The sequence below is a fragment of the Orcinus orca genome, chromosome 10 (genome assembly GCF_937001465.1).
Source record: "Orcinus orca chromosome 10, mOrcOrc1.1, whole genome shotgun sequence".
NCBI classification, from domain to species: Eukaryota; Metazoa; Chordata; class Mammalia; order Artiodactyla; family Delphinidae; genus Orcinus; species Orcinus orca.
In genome coordinates this window covers 62,101,901-62,122,510 of record NC_064568.1, presented here as the reverse complement: position 1 = coordinate 62,122,510, position 20,610 = coordinate 62,101,901, and the positions used below count along the sequence as shown (strand labels likewise).

Below are 20,610 nucleotides of genomic sequence, written 5' to 3'. Positions count from 1 at the left end.
CTGAAAGCCTGACCTCCCTTAGAAAAACTCCAAGGGCCTAAAAGCTTCTTTAGACTATAGGCTTTGGGGGAGATTGGCAAATATAGCCTAAGAAGAGTCCTGGAATTTTGTGATTTCACATTAAATTACAATTCAGCATTGTGGCACTAAGGGAATGGTGGAAATTCGCAAACTGAAAGATACATTGGCCCCTTTTCATCTTAGTTCTACAGGAAACATTTAAGACATTTTCATGTAGCCTGAAATCAGTTCACTTTCTGCCCATATTCTGACAGTACTGTAGCTTTGGTTCTGCAGTTGGGTGAGTAACAAGGTGGCCTGCAGTAAGTTTTTCCCCCATGTTCTGATCAGTTAAAACCTATTTCTGAACATATTGATTCTTTGAATTACCAGTTAAACTTCTGTGCAAAATAAGGCCTTCTGTGACCTAATGGGTTAAATCGCTAACATGCATTTTAATATCAATGATCCCTCTGTTTTTCCAATGCCGATATGTTCTTCCAGAACCACAGAAGAATATAATTCAGTGAGATCTGAGGCCAGCCCTCATTTTGGATCACTAACAATGGAAATCCCAGGGACTTGGCTTTCTGGAGAGAGTGAGTGTTCATAGATAACCTATTACTCATGCCTGGCTTTAACCAGCAACCTTGATTCCCAAACCCAAGTTTGTGATGGAAAAATATCAAATGAATATCACCCTGCTGCACATGCTTAATTTCTTTCCTCTTTAACACATTCTTGTTTAAAGTACTTCCATTTTGTCATTTTTAAATGGCAAAGATTTCAAAGCTGAAGTTCTTCCTTTCTCTAGCTACCATTTCTTTTCATCTACTCACAACAGATTGTCTCTCAGATCTGCTTTTCTGCTTTCAGTGTAGGTAGCCAGAGTTCTTTTTTTTCTTTTTTTTCCTGGAAACTAACCCACCTTAGAGGGGAAGAGGAAGGAGACCAAACACAATTCTGAATGCCTTTTGTTTTCAGAAAGCATCAGGACCATAAGGTCTTTTGAGCCCTTCAAAGTCATGAAAGTTAACAAACAGATCAGCAGAATTAATTAGAAATAACATAAGTAATCCTGTTTTGACATAACCATATAGTTAAATAAAAGACAACAGGCTACTGATAGCTAAATATAAGAAAAATAATTTTAACAATAATACCAACAGGTTATACTTACTTGACCTTTAAAAGGTAAAGTTCTAGGGCTAGAGATTAATTTTAGAATGAAGTTGAAGAGATCCAAACAAAAGTTTAAATGTTGATTAAAGGGCTAAATAATTTATCTTCCTAGCATATGTATATAGCTTGAAGGGGGTAAAGTTTTAGGAGCATACTTATATTTTGACTAGTGGATTACTAAAAATTTTTCCTGTAGGATATATAATTGCTGTATTTCTGGCATTAGTTTTCATTTAGCTTTGCATCCAGAGTTTATAATTTACAGTGTAAATCAGAGGATCATTACTTGTGCTTTAATGTAAACCTTAAGAAGAATAAATATTATGTAAAGTTTTCCTGAATGAGTATAACTTGGGAAGTAATTCAGAATGGTTATTTTGTCGTGGTTTGGGAAAACGTAAAATGATAGTGGAACCATCAATTCAAGGTAACTCTTCCTGGATTAGGATTACCTTAATTACGTTAATTAACCTTAATCAACCCAAAACATGGCCTTCTTCCTGTCTCCAGAATATTCACATTGTTGTGACACAACAACATATTTGTCAGTAAATCCTAATTTGCACCTTGTCTACCTCATGTGTTAACATGATCTTGGTTTACCTGACCTTCCAAGCATGACTTTTGCTAGCGTTTAAAACTTAAATAAAATGTCATCTCTGTCAGGAAAACTAACACACTATAGGTCCATGTTTAAATACTGTTAACTTCCTTAAATTAAAAATTCTTTTAGGGCTTCCCTGGTGGCGCAGTGGCTGAGAGTCCACCTGCCGATGCAGGGGACATGGGTTCGTGCCCCGGTCTGGGAAGATCCCACATGCCGCGGAGCGGCTAGGCCCATGAGCCATGGCCGCTGAGCCTGCGCATCCGGAGCCTGTGCTCCGCTACATTTTCTTCTCAAGGTAGTACCCACATTTTAAAGAGATTAATTTTTTATCTTCCCAAAGAGTAAATTTCATTTGCTTTTAAGACAGAGATAAACTTATCTCAGGATCAGAGCTCAGATAAATAAATTTTTATGACTATCATTTTTAGTAAGCTGCATTGTCCTATGACTTGTAAAAGGACATTTTGAAGTTGGTAAGATGCCACCTGCTACCTGGTGCAGTGGTATAGGCTGGCCAAGTGGTCAGAAAGTTAGTTCGGGACTACTTCTACCCAAAGTGATCCTGTGAACATTCTTTACTGCAATGATGTAGCCTTGTACTAAAAATACCACCTTGGCCTTGTTACATATGCTCACTTCAGTGGAACTTCTGTGTACTTGGAAAATCACACCTGCTGTTTGATTTGGTTGATGCAACTATGTCCCAATTTAGATAAAATTTGGGTTGTACATATATGATTGATTTGCCTAAAAAGGGATATTTTCGTTAGTAACACAATCTTTCTGGTAGAATAACATTAAAAAATTTATATTTATTTAATATTTATTTATTTATGCATGCATGCATGCTATGCCAGGTCTTAGTTGTGACATGCGGGATCTTCGTTATGGCATGCAGACTCTTAGTTGCCGCACGCGGGATCTAGTTCCCCGACCAGGGATCAAACCCTGGGCCCCTGCATTGAAAGCGTGGAGTCTTACCCACTAGACCACCAGGGAAGTCCCTAGAAAAACATTTTTTTTTTAATAGAAGCCCATATGATTTAAATTTATTTATTTATTTATTTATTTATGGCTGTGTTGGGTCTTAGTTTCTGTGCGAGGGCTTTCTCTAGTTGTGGCAAGCGGGGGCCACTCTTCATTGCGGTGCGCGGGCCTCTCACTATCGCGGCCTCTCTTGTTGCGGAGCACAGGCTCCAGACGCGCAGGCTCAGTAATTGTGCCTCACGGGCCCAGTTGCTCCGTGGCATGTGGGATCTTCCCAGACCAGGGCTTGAACCCGTGTCCCCTGCATTGGCAGGCAGATTCTCAACCACTGTGCCACCAGGGAAGCCCTAGAAAAACATTTTTAATAGAGTTTATGTTTTAGAAAAGTTTTAGGTTCACAGCAAAAAAAAAAAAAAAGAGGAAGAGATCTCCCATATACCTCCCCACCCCTCAATAAAGCTTCCCCCATTATCAACTTCCCCCAACATAGTAGTACATTTGGAATAATCAGTGAGCCTATGGTGACACGTTATTACCCAAAGTCTGTAGTTTGCATTCGGGTTCACTCTTGGTGCTGTACATTCTATGGGTTTGGACAAATGTAATAAGGTATCTACCTTTATAGTGTCATATAGAATAGATTTCCTACCCTAAAAATCCTCTGTACCCTGCCAATTCATCCCTCCCTCTCCCCTAACCCCTGGCAACCACTGATCTTTTTTTTACTGTCACCATAGTTTTGCCTTTTCCAGGATGCCATATAGTTGGAACCATACAGTAAATAGCCTTTTCAGATTGGCTACTTTCATCTAGTAATATGTATTTAGGTATTCCTCCATGTCTTTTCATGGCTTGGTAGCTCATTTCTTTTTAGCACTGAATAATATTCCATCATCTGGATGTATACAGTTTATCCATTAACCTACTAAAGGTGCTTTGTTGCTTATGAATAAAGCTGTTACAAATAAAGTTTATGAATAAAGCTGTTATAAATATCTCATAACACAGGTTACTTCACTCCTAACTACTGTGTGGTTTATTTGCATGTTGTTTTTCTTAGGAAGAGCATTTCTTCTGCAAAGAAAGAGGGTTTTATTTCTTCCTTGATTTGTGGTTTGGTGTCTGACATTAATTTGGGGAAATTATTGGTCGTTATTGCGTCAAATAGTTCCTCTGTTCCTTTCTCTCTTTCTTCCCCTGGTATTCCCATTATGCATACATCTTTTGTAACAGTTTTTGGATATTCTGGGTTTTTTTTTTTTCCAGTCTTTTTTCTCTTTGTCTTCCAGTTTTGGAAGTTTCTGTTGACATATTCTCAGGCACGCAGATTCTTTCCTTGGTGGTGTGCAGTCTGCTGGTGAGCCATGAAAGGCACTGTTCATTTCTGTTGTGGTGTTTTTGATCTCTGATTTCTTTCTGGTTCTCAGGATTTCCATCTCTCTTACATTACACATCTGTTCTTACAGGTTGTCTATTTTTTCCATCAGTGCCCTCAGCATAGTGATCATGGTGGTTTTAAATTCCTGGTCTGATAATTCCAACATCTTTGCCAGGTCTACCATTCTTTGCTCACTCTGACTCTTCAAACTGTGTTTTTTGCCCTTTGGTATCCTTGTAATTTTCTTGTTGAAAGTTGGGCATGCTGTCGTGGGTCAAGGGAACTTTGGTAAACAGGCCTTTAGTGATGAGTGGTAAGGCTGGGGGAGTGGTGGTGCTCTGTGTGCCTGGTCTCAGCCTTGGAGAGCCTGTGCGCCTGGACTGGGAACCCGGTGGTGCTTCTCAGGCCTTCCCCTCACCTGGGAGGGTGGCTGCAGTGGCCTGAAATGGCCTAATTCCCGTCTCCCAGGTCGGTCAGGCTCTCTTGAAGTAGTTTCTCTTAAGACCAGGCATCGTTAAGGACAGAACACTCTGACATATTTTGAAATGCTTACTTTTCTTCTCCCCCTGCTGGAAACAAGGTGGGATTTTTCTCCAGTCGTCACTGTGAGAACCTGGTAGAGCTTTTGAAGGTAAACTCACAAAAAGAGTAAGGTCCCCCTCCTTGACTGGGTCCCCCTGGAGTTTAAGTCTTGTTAATACTTGACAACACTGAGCTTCCAGCACTTGGTCAGTTACAGTTCAGGTTTTCCTCCCCAGCACTGGTCCTGCTGAGGTTTCCACCCTGGGTTTCTGCTCCACTCAGTTGTGATTCTCTGTATCTGCCCCTCTGTCTCTCCCATTTTTGCATCAGTCACTTACACTGTGACCTCACTTCTATGGTGGATCTAAGAGAGGCTGTTAATTTTACAGTTTGTTTCAAGCTTTTAACTTGTTAGGATGGAGTGGTGACTTCTAAGTTCATTCTTTACATGTTGAGCCAGAAAACAGAAGTTAGAGGTATTCTTTTTAATCAATAATTTTTCTTACATAAATACTGTCTAGGAATTGCTGAAAAGCCAGAACCAAGGGGGTTGGTGCTATTAGACTTTTAGGGGGTGGACCAATGGCTTGGCATTACCTTATGGGCTCAGAGCAAAGCAATGCCAAACTTTTCAATATCCAGATGATCATAAAGTAAATAAGGATGATTAATAGGTTATGTAACTTTTTGAAAAACAAAGATGCTGGTGGGTGACTGGCTGTCCTACAAAATACCACAATTTTAAAACATAAACAAAACAGGTTCTTAGAAATTTGATAATGATAAAAGTAATTAGTTCCTTAATCAACAAGGACCCACTGTATAGCACAGGGAACTGTACTCAGTATACTGTAATAACCTGTGGGGGAAAATAATCTGAAAAAGAATGGATATATGTATCAATATAAATGAACCACTTTGTTGTACACCTGAAACTAACACAACATTGTAAATCAACTATACTCCAATATAAAATAAAAATTAAATTAAAAAAGTAAATAGTTCTTTTTTTTGAATTTTATTTTATTTATTTTTTTATACAGCAGGTTCTTATTAGTTATCCATTTTATACATATTAGTGTATATATGTCAGTCCCAATCTCCCAATTCATCACACCCCCCCAGCCTCTTTCCCCCATTGGTGTCCATACTTCTTTAGTACAGTAACTCTTTGGTAAGTGGATCTGTGTTATTCCAAAGCTAATTTTGTTAACTAGAAGGAATGAAACTTGTTTTTTCAATTATAGGATAACGTTAAGCATAAAGACCATATTGACCATCAGAAGGATAAAGTCGCCTTGACTCTGGCTCGTCTAGCCCGCCATGTTGAAGTGGAGAAACAGCAGAAAGAAGAGAAGAATAGAGCATTCAGGGTATGTGGCTGTTTTAACTGATATTTTACCAGATTATAGAGTTGTTTATAAGAAAGTTAAAGAGGTTCTTGTATAATCAAAAAATGTATAATTGGATCCAAGTTCAGCATGAAGTCTGCATAGCTCACTGAGTTAGTAGTAATTCATGACGGCCTTTTACATTTGTTTTTGTTTGTTGGATTCTGCTCATATATGTATACAGACAAAAAAAGAAAAAATAGAATTAAGTGGACTTTATTTTTGGGAATTAAAAATCATGGGATTCCTTAAGCTGGTGAGCAGTTAAGGGTTTCTCGTTACTTTATCACAGTTTATCAGGGCTTCTGTAGATAGAAGCTGTTGAAAGGTTATTTTCTACTAAGTACAGCCAGACCAGTTTCACTTCAGCCTCTCCCTTCAGATTATTGAATTAGTGTGGTAGAAGAGCTACTACGTGGAAAATGAAACCTAATTTAGACTCTTGCATGATATAAACGTTTTAAAACCTTGACTTGCTTTATTTATTTTTTTTAAGATTTTTTTTTGATGTGGACCATTTTTAAAGTATTTACTGAATTTGTTATAATATTTCTTCCGTTTTATGTTTTGGTTTTTTGGCCGCGAGGCATGTAGGATCTTAGCTCCTCAATCAGGGATTGAACCCGCACCCCTTGCATTGGAAGGCGAAGTCTTAAACCACTGGACTGCCAGGGAAGTCCCTTGACTTGCTTTAGAAGGCACCAAATGAAATTACCTTAAAGAACTTCCCCAATATTGCCAAATGTCTGTTAGGAGTAGAATGTTGGCAAGTTGGGTAAAAAAAAATCCTACTGGGAGTTTAAAAATGGAAGTAGAAATCATGGCATAATTTTACCTTGTATGTTTTTGATTCCTTGTTCCATTGCTTATTATAAAGGAATTTATATATTTCTGTTGCCTCTATTTTAGTATCTCCTAATCTAATGTAGAATACATTAGTCTTCTTTAAATTTAGAAGTAGCTTTGTTTGGGGACTTTAACTTTATAATGTAATACCAGTTAAATTAGAGCTTAGTATTCTAATTGTATGTTTAAAATGCTTAATACATTAGTGATACTTTTTTTTTCTATAAATTTATTTTTATTTTTGGTTGCTTTGGGTCTTCGTTGCTGCACACGGGCTTTCTCTAGTTGTGGCGAGTGGGGTCTACTCTTTCGTTGCGGTGCGTGAGCTTCTCATTGCAGTGGCTTCTCTTGTTGCGGAACACAGGTTCTAGGCGCACAGGCTTCAGTAGTTGTGGCACACGGGCTCAGTAGTTGTGCCTTGCGGGCTCTAGAGTGCAGGCTCAGTAGTTGTGGAGCATGGGCTTAGTTGCTCCGTGGCATGTGTGATCCTCCTGGACCAGGGCTTGAACCTGTGTCCCCTGCATTGGCAGGTGGATTCTTAACCACTGCACCACCAGGGAAGCCTAAATTAGTGATACTTTTTTAAAAAAAAGGATTCTTTCTTTCCTGGTAGAGACACTATTCAATTTTTTTTTTTTTTAATTTTTACTGGAGTGTAGTTGATTTACAGTGTTAGTTTCATTATGATCAAATCTTTTTTTTTTTTTTTTTGAGCAAAATTGCTTTACAATGTGTTAATTTCTGCTGTACGATGAAGTGAATCAGCTATGTGTATACCTGTTTCCCCTCCCTCTCGGACCTCCCTCCCACCCACCCATTTAGGTCATCACAGAGCACCAAGGGGAGCTCCCTGTGCTATACAGCAGGTTCCCACTAGCTATGTATTTTACACATGGTAGTATATTTATGTCAAACCTAATCTCTCAATTCGTCCCACCCTCCTGTTCCCCTCACTGTGTCCACAAGTCCATTCTCTACATCTCTATTCCTGCCCTAAAAATAGGTTCCTCTGTACCATTTTTAGATTCCACGTAATATGCGTTAATATATGGTATTTGTTTTTCTCTTTCTGGCTTACTTCACTCTGTATGACAGACTCTAGGTCCATCCACATCTCTAAAGATGACCCAATTTTGTTCCTTTTTATGGCTGAGTAATATTCCATCATATATGCATACCACAACTTCTTTATCCATTCATCTATCATTGGACATTTAGGTTGTTTCCATGTTCTGACGATTGTAAATAGTGCTGCAATGAACATTGGAGTACCTGTGTCTTTTTGAATTATGGTTTTCTCAGGGTATATGCCCAGTAGTGGGATTGCTGGGTCATATGGTAATTCTATTTTTAGTTTTTTTACAGAACCTCCATGCTGTTCTCCATAGTGGCTGTATAAATTTACATTCCCACCAACAGTGCAAAAGGGTTCACTTTTCTACACACCCTCTCCAACATTTATTGTTTGTAGATTTTTTGATGATGGCCGTTCTGACCCTTATGAGGTGATACCTCATTGTAGTTTTGATTTGCATTTCTCTAATAATTAGTGATGTTGAGCATCTATTCATGTGCCTCTTTGCCATCTGTATGTCTTTGGTGAAATGTGTATTTAGGTATTCTGCCCATTTTTTGATTGGGTTGTTTGCTTTTTTAATATTGAGCTGCATGAGCTGTTTATATATTTTGGAGATTAATCCTTTGTCCGTTGCTTCATTTGCAAATATTTTCTCCCATTCTGAGGGTTATCTTTTCATCTTGTTTTTGGTTTCCTTTGCTGTGCAGAAGCTTTTAAGTTTAATTAGGTCCCATTTGTTTATTTTTGTTTTTATTTTCATTACTCTAGGAGGTGGGTCAAAAAAGATCTTGCTGTGGTTTATGTCAAAGAGTGTTTTTCCTATGTTTTTCTCTAAGAGTTTTATAGTGTCTGGTCTTACATTTAGGTATTTAATCCATTTTGAGTTTATTTTTGTATATGGTGTTTGGTATTGTTCTAATTTCATTCTTTTACATGTAGCTGTCCAGTTTTCCCAGCCCCAGTTATTGAAGAGGCTGTCTTTTCGCCATTGTATTGTTCTTGCCTCCTTTGTCATAAATTAGGTGACCATATTGTGCATGGGTTTATCTCTGGGCTTTCTATCCTGTTCCATTGATCTGTATTTCTATTTTTTTGCCAGTACCATAATGTCTTGATTACTGTAGCTTTGTAGTATAGTTTGAAGTCAGGGAGCCTGATTCCTCTAGCCCTGTTTTTCTTTCTCAAGATTGCTTTGGCTATTTGGGGTCTTTTGTGTTTCCATACGAATTGTAAAATATTTTGTTCTAATTCTGTGAAGAATGCCATTGGTAGTTTGCACTGAATCCAGTTGGGATTGCACTGAATCTGTAGATTGCTAAGGGTAGTATAGTCATTTTCACAATATTGATTCTTCCAATCCAAGAACATGGTATATTTCTTCATCTGTTTATGTCATCTTTGATTTCTTTCATCAGTGTTTTATAGTTTTCTGAGTATAGGTCTTTTGCCTCCGTAGGTAAGTTTATTCTTAGGTATTTTATTCTTTTTGTTGCTATGGTAAATGGAATTGTTTCCTTAATTTCTCTTTCTGATTTTTTGTTAGCGTATAGTAATGCAAGAGATTTCTGTGCATTAATTTTGTATCCTGCAACCTTACCAAATTCACTGATTAGTTCTAGTAATTTTCTGGTGGTATCTTTAGGATTTTCTATGTATAGTATCATGTCATTTGTAAACAGTGACAGTTTCACTTCTTTTTTTCCAATTTGTATTCCTTTTATTTCTTTTCCTTCTCTTATTGCCATGGCTAGGAATTCCAAAACTATGTTGAATAGAGTGGCAAGAGTGGACATCCTTGTCTTGTTCCTGATCTTTGTGGAAATGCTTTCAGTTTTTCACCATTGAGAATGATGTTTGCTGTGGGTTTGTCATATATGGCCTTAATTATGTTGGGGTAGGTTCCCTCTATGCCCATTTTCTGGAGAGTTTTTATCATAAATGGGTGTTGAATTTTGTCAAAAGCTTTTTCTGCATCTGTTGAGATGATCATATGGTTTTTATTCCTTAATTTGTTAATATGGTGTATCACATTGATTGATTTGCATATATCGACGAATCCTTGCATTCCTGGGATAAATCCTACTTGATCGTGGTGTATGATCCTTTTAATGTGCTGTTGGATTCTGTTTGTGGTATTTTGTTGGGGATTTTTGCATCTATGTTCATCAGTGATATTGGTCTGTAATTTTCTTTTTTTGTGACATCTTTGGTTTTGGTATCAGGGTGATGGTGGCCTCGTAGAACGAATTTGGGAGTGTTTGTTCCTCTGCGGTTTTTTGGAAGAGTTTGAGAAGGATCGGTGTTAGCTCTTCGCTAAATATTTGATAGAATTTGCCTGTGAAGCCATCTGGTCCTGGACCTTTGTTTGTTGGAAGATTTTTTTTTTGTGGTACGCGGGCCTCTCACTGCTGTGGCCTCTCCCGTTGCGGAGCACAGGCTCCGGACGCACAGGCTCAGCGGCCATGGCTCATGAGCCCAGCGGCTCCGCGGCATGTGGGATCTTCCCGGACCGGGGCACAAACCCGTGTCCCCTGCATCGGCAGGCGGACTCCCAACCACTGCGCCACCAGGGAAGCCCTGTTGGAAGATTTTTAATTACAGTTTCAATTTCATTCCTTGTGATAGGTCTGTTTATATTTTCTAATTCTTCCTGGTTCAATCTTGGAAAATTGTACCTTTCCAAGAATTTGTCCATTTTTCATGGTTGTCCATTTTATTGGCATATAGTTGTTTGTTCTAGTCTCTTATAATCCTTTGTATTTCTGCGGTGTCAGTTGTGATTTCTCCTCTTTTGTTTCTAATTTTATTGATTTGTGTTCTCCCCCCCCCCTTTTTTTTTGATGAGTCTGGGTAAAGTTTTATCAATTTTGTTTATCTTCTCAAAGAACCAACTTTTAGTTTTGCTATTCTTTGCTACTGTTTTCTTCATTTCTATTTCATTTATTTCTGCTCTGATCTTCATGATTTCTTTCCTTCTACTGATTTTGGGTTTTCTTCATTCTTCTTTCTTTAGTTGCTTTAGGTGTAGGGTTAGATCGTTTGAGATTTTTCTTCTTTCTTGAGGTGAGCTTGAATTGCTATAATTTCCCTTGTAGAACTGCTTTTGCTGCATCCCATAGGTTTTGGGCCTCTGAATCTGAACTACTGGGCTAACAGAGGACCTCAGACCCCAGGGAATATTCATCAGAGTGAGGTCTCCCAGAGCTCCTCATCTCAGCACGAAGACCCAGCTCTACCCAACAGCCTGCAAACTCCAGTGCTGGAAGCCTCAGGCCAAACAACTAGTAAGACAGGAACACACTCCCACCATCAAAAAAAAAAAAAAAAAGAGATGACAAAAAACATGTGTCACACATTAAAGAGCAAGTAAAAACCTACAAGACCAAATAACCGAAGAGGAAATAGGCAACCTACCTGAAAAAGAACTCAGTGTAATGATAGTAAAGATTATCCAGAATCTTGGAAATAGAATGGAGGCACGGATTGAGAAAATGCAAGAAATGTTTAACAAAGATCTAGAAGAACTAAAGAACAAACAAACAGAGATGAACAACACAATAACTGAAACGAAAAATACGTAGAAGGAATCAATAACAGAATAACTGAGGCAGAAGAACGAATAAGTGAGCTGGAAGGTAGAATGGTGCAAATAACTGCCAAGGAGCAGAAGAAAACAAAAAGAATGAAAAGAATTGAAGACAATCTCAGAGACCTCTGGGACAACACTAAACACACCAACATTCAGATTATAGGGGTCCCAGAAGAAGAAGAGAAAAAGAAAGGTTTGAGAAAATATTCAAAGAGATTATAGTGAAAAAATTCCCTAAACATGGGAAAGGAAATAGTCACCCAAGTCCAGGAAGTGCAGAGTCCCATACAGGGTAAACCCTAGGAGAAACACACCAAGACACATATTAATCAAACTAACAAAAATTAAATTCAAAGAAGAAATATTAAAAGCAGCAAGGGAAAAGCAAAGAATAACATACAAAGGAATCCCCATAAGAATATCAGCTGATTTTTCAGCAGAAACTCTGCAGGCCAGAAGGGAGTGGCAGGATGTACTTAAAGTGATGAAAGAAAAAGACCTACAACCAAGATTACTTTACCAGCAAGGATATCATTCAGATCCAATAGAGAAATCAAAAGCTTTACAGACAAGCAAAAGGAAGAGAATTCACCACCAAACCAGCTTTACAAGTGCCAAAGGAACTTCTGTAGGCGGGAAGCACAAGAGAAGAAAAAGACCCACAAAACCAACCCAAAACAATTAAGAAAATGGTAATAGGAACATACATATCGATAATAACCTTGAATGTAAATGGATTAAATGCTCCCACCAAAAGACACAGACTGGCTGAATGTATACAAAAACAAGACCCATATATATGCTGTCTACAAGAGACCCACTTCAGACCTAGGAACATATACAGACTGAAAGTGAAGGAGTGGAAAAAGATATTCCACGCAAATGGAAATTAAAAGAAAGCTGGAGTAGCAATACTCGTATCAGATAAAGTAGACTTTAAAATAAAGACTGTTACAAGAGATAAGGAAGGACACTACATAATGATCAAGGGATCAGTCCAAGAAGAAGATATAACAATTACCAATATTTATGCACCCAACATAGGAGCACCTCAATACATAAGGCAAATGCTAACAGCCATAAAAGGGGAAATCAACAGTAACACAATAATAGTAGGGGACTTTAACACTCCACTTACACCAATGGACAGATCATCCAAACAGGAAATAAATAAGGAAACACAAGCTTTAAATGACGCAGTAGACAAGATAGATTCAATTGTTATTTATAGGACATTCCACCTGAAAGTGGTGGAATACACTTGCTTCTCAAGTGCACACAGAACATTCTCCAGGATAGATCACATCTTAGGTCACAAATCAAGCCTTGGAAAATTTAAGAAAGTTGAAATTGTATCAAGCATCTTTTCTGACCACAACGCTATGAGATTGGAAATTAATTACAGAAAAATAAGCTGTAAAAAAACACAAATACATAGAGGCCAAACAGTGCACTACTAAATAACCAAGAGATCACTGAAGAAATCAAAGAAGAAATAAAAAAAAATACATAGCAACAGATGACAACAAAAACACTATTCAATTTTAAGGAAAATCCTTTCCCCAGACTATGTTAAGTGTGTTATTTATGGGTCATGGGCAAAGTCTCTTTGAGAGAGGAGTGGTTTGCAAGTTGTCCCCCCTTTCTGCCCATTTCCTCAGTATGCTCACTTCTTTTCCCAAATCAGATGTTACAGATGTGTTAACACCACATAGGTAATAAAGCATTTGAGATGAGTTCAGAATCTGTAGTCACTATGACAAGTAGGGTTTTTCTCAAGGGTAGTTTCAGCTTTTACCCATGTAAATTTCATTCATTGTATTAAAGACTTTAGCATTTGAGAAAGTTTTTTTAAACTTTGAAATTCTTGTTTATCAATTGTAAAGAATAAATTTATCTAGATTTCATTCTTTCCTAAGAAAGAAACTGACTCACACAGATACTTTAGCTCATTTTTTGCTATTCATTCATGACTTTTTTTTTCTTATTTGATTCTCCTTATGTATAACTTGTTTTTTAAAACTAGATGACAGAAAACAATAAGAAAACAAAACTACCCGAAAGGAAGATAATGAAACTAAAGTAAAACTCATTCTTGCAGAATTTTAGTAGGTGTTAACTGTGACTAAAAATATGGTAGAAAATGTTTTCCAGCTCTTCTAGGCCTTTGTGAATTGTTGGTGTCTCACTGTTAAAGTGGATTGTCCATCTTTTGTGATGGAAAAGTTTTAAAGAAAATTTGTTAAAATCTTCACTGGATAAATCACTTTCAGAGATAATGTGTTGTGCTTGACTAGTTGATCAGTTACCAGCTTTGCTTGTTGATATTCCAGGAGTTAAGATGACTTGCCTGAAGGGATGTACCCCTAAGGTGTGTGGAAATAGCTGGGTGACAGGAAAAGGGTGACTAATTTGGGGGTGATTTTAGCCAGCAAATGTTTTTTGAGCATTGACTATGTATGGCCACAGAGTTCAAATTCTATTGTAAGAAATGCCAGAGAACTTTCTTTTTAAAAAGCCTGCTTATTTTTAATTACTGACAGTAGTTTAAAATAAGTAGGCTATTGGCTGGCATATAGTAATATTTAATCTCAATTATATTTACTTAATTTAAGGTGTTTTTTTTTTAAAGATTTTTGTAGGGAACTCTTCTGATAGATGGTTTAATTTTGTATGTAAGAAAATGTCTTTATAGTCTACCAGAGGCTTGCCATATTACTTTCTTTGGATAAACTAATTTTGTTTCCCATGGCATGTTATCCAGAGCACTGATCCTATAGGATACACTTTGAGAAACAAAAAAGTAATTTGGTGACTTATCAAGTTGGGATACTGTGTATTCACTGAAAGGAAAATCACATGTGTGTTAGCACTTCAAAGTTTTGGAAGTCCTACACAGAAGGGACCTTTTGAACTCTGTTTTGAAACCAATGGTTCTAAATTTGATTACAGAGAATTTTAAAAAATGTATATAATGCATATTAACATCTTTGGAAAATTAGTATTCTATGGCCATACTTAGAACAAAGTTGTGTAGAAGATTTTTTTCAGACTAAAATCTTGAATCTCCCTGTCCCCCTACTTACCCTTGCTGATAGAATATCCTGTTATAGTGATAAGTAGGTCATTCAATATTCTGGTCTATTTCTTGCAAATCCAGCATTTGTGGATTTGTGATTTCTTTTTAACAACCTTTTTGAGACACAGTATGTTGTACAGTAAGTCCCCTACTTATTAATGAGTTCCATTCTGAGAGCGTGTTCATAAGTCCAATTTGTTTGTAAGTCCAACAAAGTTAGCCTACATACCCAACTAACACAATCGGCTATATAGTACTGTACTGTAATAGGTTTATAATACTTTTCACACAAATAATATGTAAGAAACAAACACACACAAAATATAAAGAAAACATTTAAAATCTTACAGTACAGCACCTTGAAAAGTACAACAGCTGGCATACAGGGGCTGGCATCGAGTGAACAGGCAAGAAGAGTTACTGACTGGAGGAGATCCTGGGCTTGAAATATAGATACTGTACTACCGTACTCTATACAATACTGTACAGTAAAGTACACAAAATCACAACCAGTTGTAGAGTATGCACACATGTGACAATGTACGCCAGACATGTGAACTAACTTACTTGACTGGACATGCAAACACACATTCGTATCTTTGAAAGCTCTCATCTTGAAGGTTCGTGTGTAGGGGACTTACTGTACTGGTTAAGTGAATGGATTCTAGAATCAGGTTGGAGAACGAGAGTTTAAATCCTGGCATTGTTATTTATCCTTGTGCAATTTATTTGACCTTCATGTGCCTCAGTTTTCCCATCATAAAATGGGAACAATAATAGTACCAATCTCATAGAGTTATTGTGAGAATTAGATCTAAGATGCTTTTAGACAATGCCTGGCACGTGGTAAGTGGTTAATAAGTGTTACTTGTTAAATACAGCATGATTAGAGTATGCAAATAGCTTTATTAATAACGTAACTAGAAAGATTTAGAGACTGTAACAGTCTAAAGCATCTAGTTTAGTGGTTGGCACTGGCCCACTGCCTGTTTTTATAAATAAAATTTTATTGGAACATAGCCATGCCCATTTGTTTACATATTATCTATGGCTGCTTTCATGCTGCAGCAGCAGAGTTGAGTAGTTGCAAAAGAGACTGTATGGGCTGCAAAGCCTAAAATATTTACACTGTGGTCTTTTATGGAAAAAGTTTGCCAGCCTTTGATCTAGATGCAATAGATGCTTTATGCTGGCACATTTTAAGTACTAATGTGTGTCTGCTCTTATACTATTCACTGAACAAATATTTAATAGGCTTCTGTATACTTAAGACTATATATGGAAAATTTGAAGGAAAATGTATAAAAGGTTAAAGATGAAAATAATCATTCATATTTCCATTCCAGAGATAGCCATTGACGTTCATCATATTTATTTTCTGCCTTTTCCCTCTCTGCAGATAGAGTTACATATAGCTTGAAATAATCTTTGTTTATATTTGGCCTTATTTGTTTAATACTATTTGGTGACCCACTTGATATCAAAAGTATATTTCTGCTTCAATGAAAAAGTTTTGTTAGTGTTTCTAATGACTTTCATGAAATGTACACACCATAATTTACTTAAATGTACCCTATTGTTGGAGATTAATTTGTTGCAAACTTTGTGCAAATGTAGATGACATTGGGATCAACATCTTAGAGCATGAACCTTTGGTTTGACTTACCTCTTTAAGATAGAGTTCTAGGTGTGGAGTTACAGGAATAAAGGATAATCAATATTTTCTGATCGCTGTTGTGACAAAATCATTTTCTTAAGGAAACCGGATTAGTAACCATAGGTTAATTGAGTTTTTTCTTAATATCTTTAGGAAAAAGTAGATTTTCAACATGCTCATGGGTTACAAGAATTGGAATTTATTCGAGGACATTCTGATACAGAAGCAGCGAGACTGTGTGTGGACCAATGGTTAAAAATGCCAGGTAGGTATTCTTTAGAGATCAGAGTGGAACATAAGATTACCAAGCTTCCCTAAAGCCTTAAAACATTGTGTCTGTTTTATTCAGTTGCTAATAAGTACATAAAGTATTGAAATTTAGTTCAGTAATACTTAACAGAAGACCTACTTTACCAATTGTCTTCCTACTTTGGCAAAAGTATATTTTGAGTATAAGTAATCCTTGAGCTGATCATTTATTCATTCATATGTCTTCTAGTTATTACCCTCTATGGGAGGGCGTGTAACAGGTTACTTGAGGTCAGGCTTCTCTAAGGAAGTGGAATTTAAGCTGAGATGGAAAGGATTAGCATTTACTTTTTTATTTGTCAGTGCAGCCTGTGTAGATATTTTGTTAAGGAAATGTCCATGTGGGAGGCTTATCAAAAGCAGTGGGTAGCTTCTTCATTGCTAACTCTTTGCAGACCTGAAATTCTTGGAAGAGTCACTGTGCAGTGTTTTCCTCCTACCAGATAATTTGGTAGAATTTTTAAGAGCCACCATGGCAACTTTTCTAGCTTGTCTTGTAGAAGACCCACTGAGCCCTTAAAGGCTTGGGATATCCACAGAAACCTTAGCTGTGGATTCAATCCAGCAGAAAGTTTAATTACAAAAAGTCTTAGAAATATCTATGTATGCAGTGCTCAACTTTGAACCTAGGTATCTTATTCTGTAGTTTTCAGAGGGCTTTTCTTTGAATAGAATCAAATTGCAACTTTTAAAATAATTCCAATAATTTGTAGATATTTTAACACCTGGCCACTCCCTGAAACTGTATTTTCTTCTTATCTCCCAATGTGTTTGTGCCTGGCAAACTCCCACCTTGCCCCATCCTTCTTTTTAAATACCCTTTCCTCTTTTTTTCTTCTTAGTTGCCTGTGGGGTTAGCCCTACAGATAACATTCAATACTAGAGGTTGCTAGGTTTATTTAGTCGGCATAAGTTTGGTTGTTCAGCTGTCTTTGATCCCACGGTGCTTTATTCATTTCTCTCAAATAGTTTCTACCCTGTTATGTTGCATTGATAATTTTACCAGATTTATATGCTCTGTGGGGACAGAGACTAAGGCTTATTAATCCGTTTTAGTGTCAGTGCCTAAAAAGAAGGCTCAGCATAGAGATGTCCAATAAGTGTTGGTTGAATATTATACAAGAGTGGGCTGTAGGATTTGCATATGAACACAGAAAAGAAGCCTAGAACTCGGGTACCAAATGTGACTGTCATTCAACTAAAGAAAAGAATTGTTTGGCATTCCAGACCTACTTTAGAAAAAATACTTAGAAATTATGGTCCTTAGCTGCATCAGAATCACCTGGGAGTCTTAAATACACGTATCTGGGCCTCACCACTAGAGATAATTCTAGGGCATCTGTAGATTTGGGAAGATTCCTATGTGATTTTGGTAGGAAAATGGGCTAGAACTACAAGGCTCAATCTACAAGATCTCTTGTAAAAATCGTTCATCTCATGTGAATCTAACACAAGTCTTGTCTAGAATGATTGCTGGGCCAGTAATATGTCCCTTTAGGCCTAATCCCTGGCCTCCAGATTGTCAGAATATTTTAATTCATTGTAAATTGAATTCATGAGCATCTGTTTATATATTTCTGGGAACTAATGAGTCACTTAGCTGTGTCTTTAGGATTCTTTGCAAGATGTGATATTGTATATCACTTCAGGTGACATCTGGTTCATTGGTGGCTGATAAGCTTGTGCCTTGAGTTAAGGTCTTTAGTTATGCTCTTTTTATGTGATGGTTTTATCTTTTTACTTGGTCCCTGCCACTCCGTAACACTGAAGTCTGGGGTCTTTTGCTAGCACAGCTGCCTTAGCATTGGGCTATACTTGGTGTGGTGCAGTTCCATACATGGGCTTCAGAGAATGCTGAGATCTTTGAGGAGAGGAGAGCTGGGGAGAATAGAGATGGCATTGTTCTCGTCAATTATAAAAAGTGAGATTCTGCTTCTCAGTAGCATTAAGGGACTTGTTCAATCTGTTCCAAAGTATCCAACCATTATAATTCAGTTCTTTGATTAGAAGTAGTTTGAATACTTTATAATTACTCAAACTGGAAATCCATCTTTTATAGACTTTTATAGTTAGGCCAGTTTCCACACATTTGATGACTTAGTAATTTAAAAACAACACTGTACTATTTAAGGGAAAGAGCTGTTTAAATCTCTCTGTATTTTGCCTTTCCATAGATAAAGCTTATTTTCTTTCTGGCTTGTTTTCTCCACTTTGATTTTTATCCAGAACCTCTGTTTGGCTAAATAAAGGTTTTAATAGGCAACACCTGGAATGTGGATGGACAGGAAATAAAAATTATTATAATTCTGACTGCATTAAAAAATTAAAGATAAAAAAGTATATTGTTGTTAATGCCTCTTTTAATATGATTAATGCTATGTTAGTCGTTGTTTATTGGTAGAACACATTTATAAGCATTTTGGCAGCATTTAATAGAGGCATTTCCCCCATTAACAGCAGAAAAGCATGGAAACTTTCAACATATATAACCATTTGGGGATCTTAACTAGATGATGTTAAAGGAATAACATTTATTCTAGTTAAATGCTTAGGGGCTTCGTAGAAATTGCCATAAAGATAAATACGCAGCTTTTTGTTGTATGAAATATTTAAGGTATTTGAGTGAAACAATTTATAAGAAATAATAGTAAAAGATAATAACCAAACTATCTAGAGTATATATTAGAATCCTCCTGGCAGTTTTTACAATTCTTTGTTTATACAGCATAACTCTAAATTTTTCATTGTGTAACATGTATTGGGAGTTTGCCTGGGAAGAAAATTTGGCTAAGTCTAGAAAGTTATGTGACTGTTAAGACCAAGATTATAAAGAAAGAAAAGGGATGAAGAATGGACCAGGATAAAGGGATAATTAAGGCATTCTCCTTGTCTCTCTGTCCTCTTCACTCCTTCCCACCCTCCCACTTGCATTGTTTGACATAATATTCATAGAACCCAGATCCTCTATAATATAACTAAACCTTACGATGTGTTTAAGATAGTTAAAAGAGAAAATAAGAATTAGAAGAAAAAATCTTTGCCAACTTGCATAAATGAAAAGAAGGGAGGCAGGAATTAGGGGTTCTGTAGAGCAACTGGTTTTCTAATATATTCCATCTTTGATGTTTCCTGGCTGTTGAACTTAAGGGAACTGTTTTTTTCCTCAGATAATATTACTTGGGGATGTTAACGGCTTCCCTTGTCCCAAATAGCTATTTACTTGTAGGTTGTTGTACCTTTTATAAGAAAGTTTGTAAACACCTAATTACAAGTAGGATCACCCAGTTGATGCTGCACATGTTTTTCATTGTTTTTTCATGATTCTGATTACCAGTCCAAAGGACAAGTATCTGAAATAGAAACTTAAGAATTTATATTCCAATGATGCAGGACTCAAAACAGGCACAATTAATGCTGGAACAAAAGGTTCGTTCCGAAGAGGAGGCCAAATACGAGTGTCTGGGAAGCCAATTTCATGTCCCATAATGCACTGTAACAAGCAGTTCGATAATGGGCACCTTCTCTTAGGACATTTGAAACGGTAAGTGTGATATTCAGAATAGTGGATGCTGAAGATGAAATGAAAGCGTGATGCACCTCTGCCATTGTGATTATAGCTTTATATTCCAAACTCATTGTTCTGTGCTATTATGATATAATTTTTTCTAATGTACATTTCTTAGCCTTCCTAGAATGCTTGAAATCAGATTATTTTAGTGATATTCAATCCTAATATGTCTCATAAAATTCTGACCAGACTTTTTGCATTGATATGCATTTGGATCAGTTTTAGAGAAATGCAGTCCATTAGAAAATCCAGCATTTAGTAAATTTGAAGAGACACAAAGCACTTAACAGATATTTGGGCTAGCCTAAAGAAAGCTAGTATGGCATTACAAAATAAATGCTAAAGGCAAACCAAATGTACCAAAGTTAACAATAAATATTCTATTTATGAAATCCATCTTATTAATTTACTGAATTT

At 36.9% G+C, this 20,610-nt stretch overlaps 1 protein-coding gene across 2 annotated transcripts in view; it reads left to right on the top strand.

Moving 5' to 3' along the window:
* The window catches only part of ZNF451 (zinc finger protein 451), a 123,256-nt gene that overhangs the window by 57,744 nt on the left and 44,902 nt on the right, over positions 1-20,610 (top strand). For both annotated transcript variants that reach the window (XM_049715478.1, XM_004267781.4), the window contains exons 4-6: positions 5,924-6,049; positions 16,470-16,581; positions 20,016-20,166. In XM_049715478.1, coding sequence (XP_049571435.1) covers positions 5,924-6,049; positions 16,470-16,581; positions 20,016-20,166 — 389 coding nt within the window. The remainder of the gene's footprint in view (positions 1-5,923; positions 6,050-16,469; positions 16,582-20,015; positions 20,167-20,610) is intronic.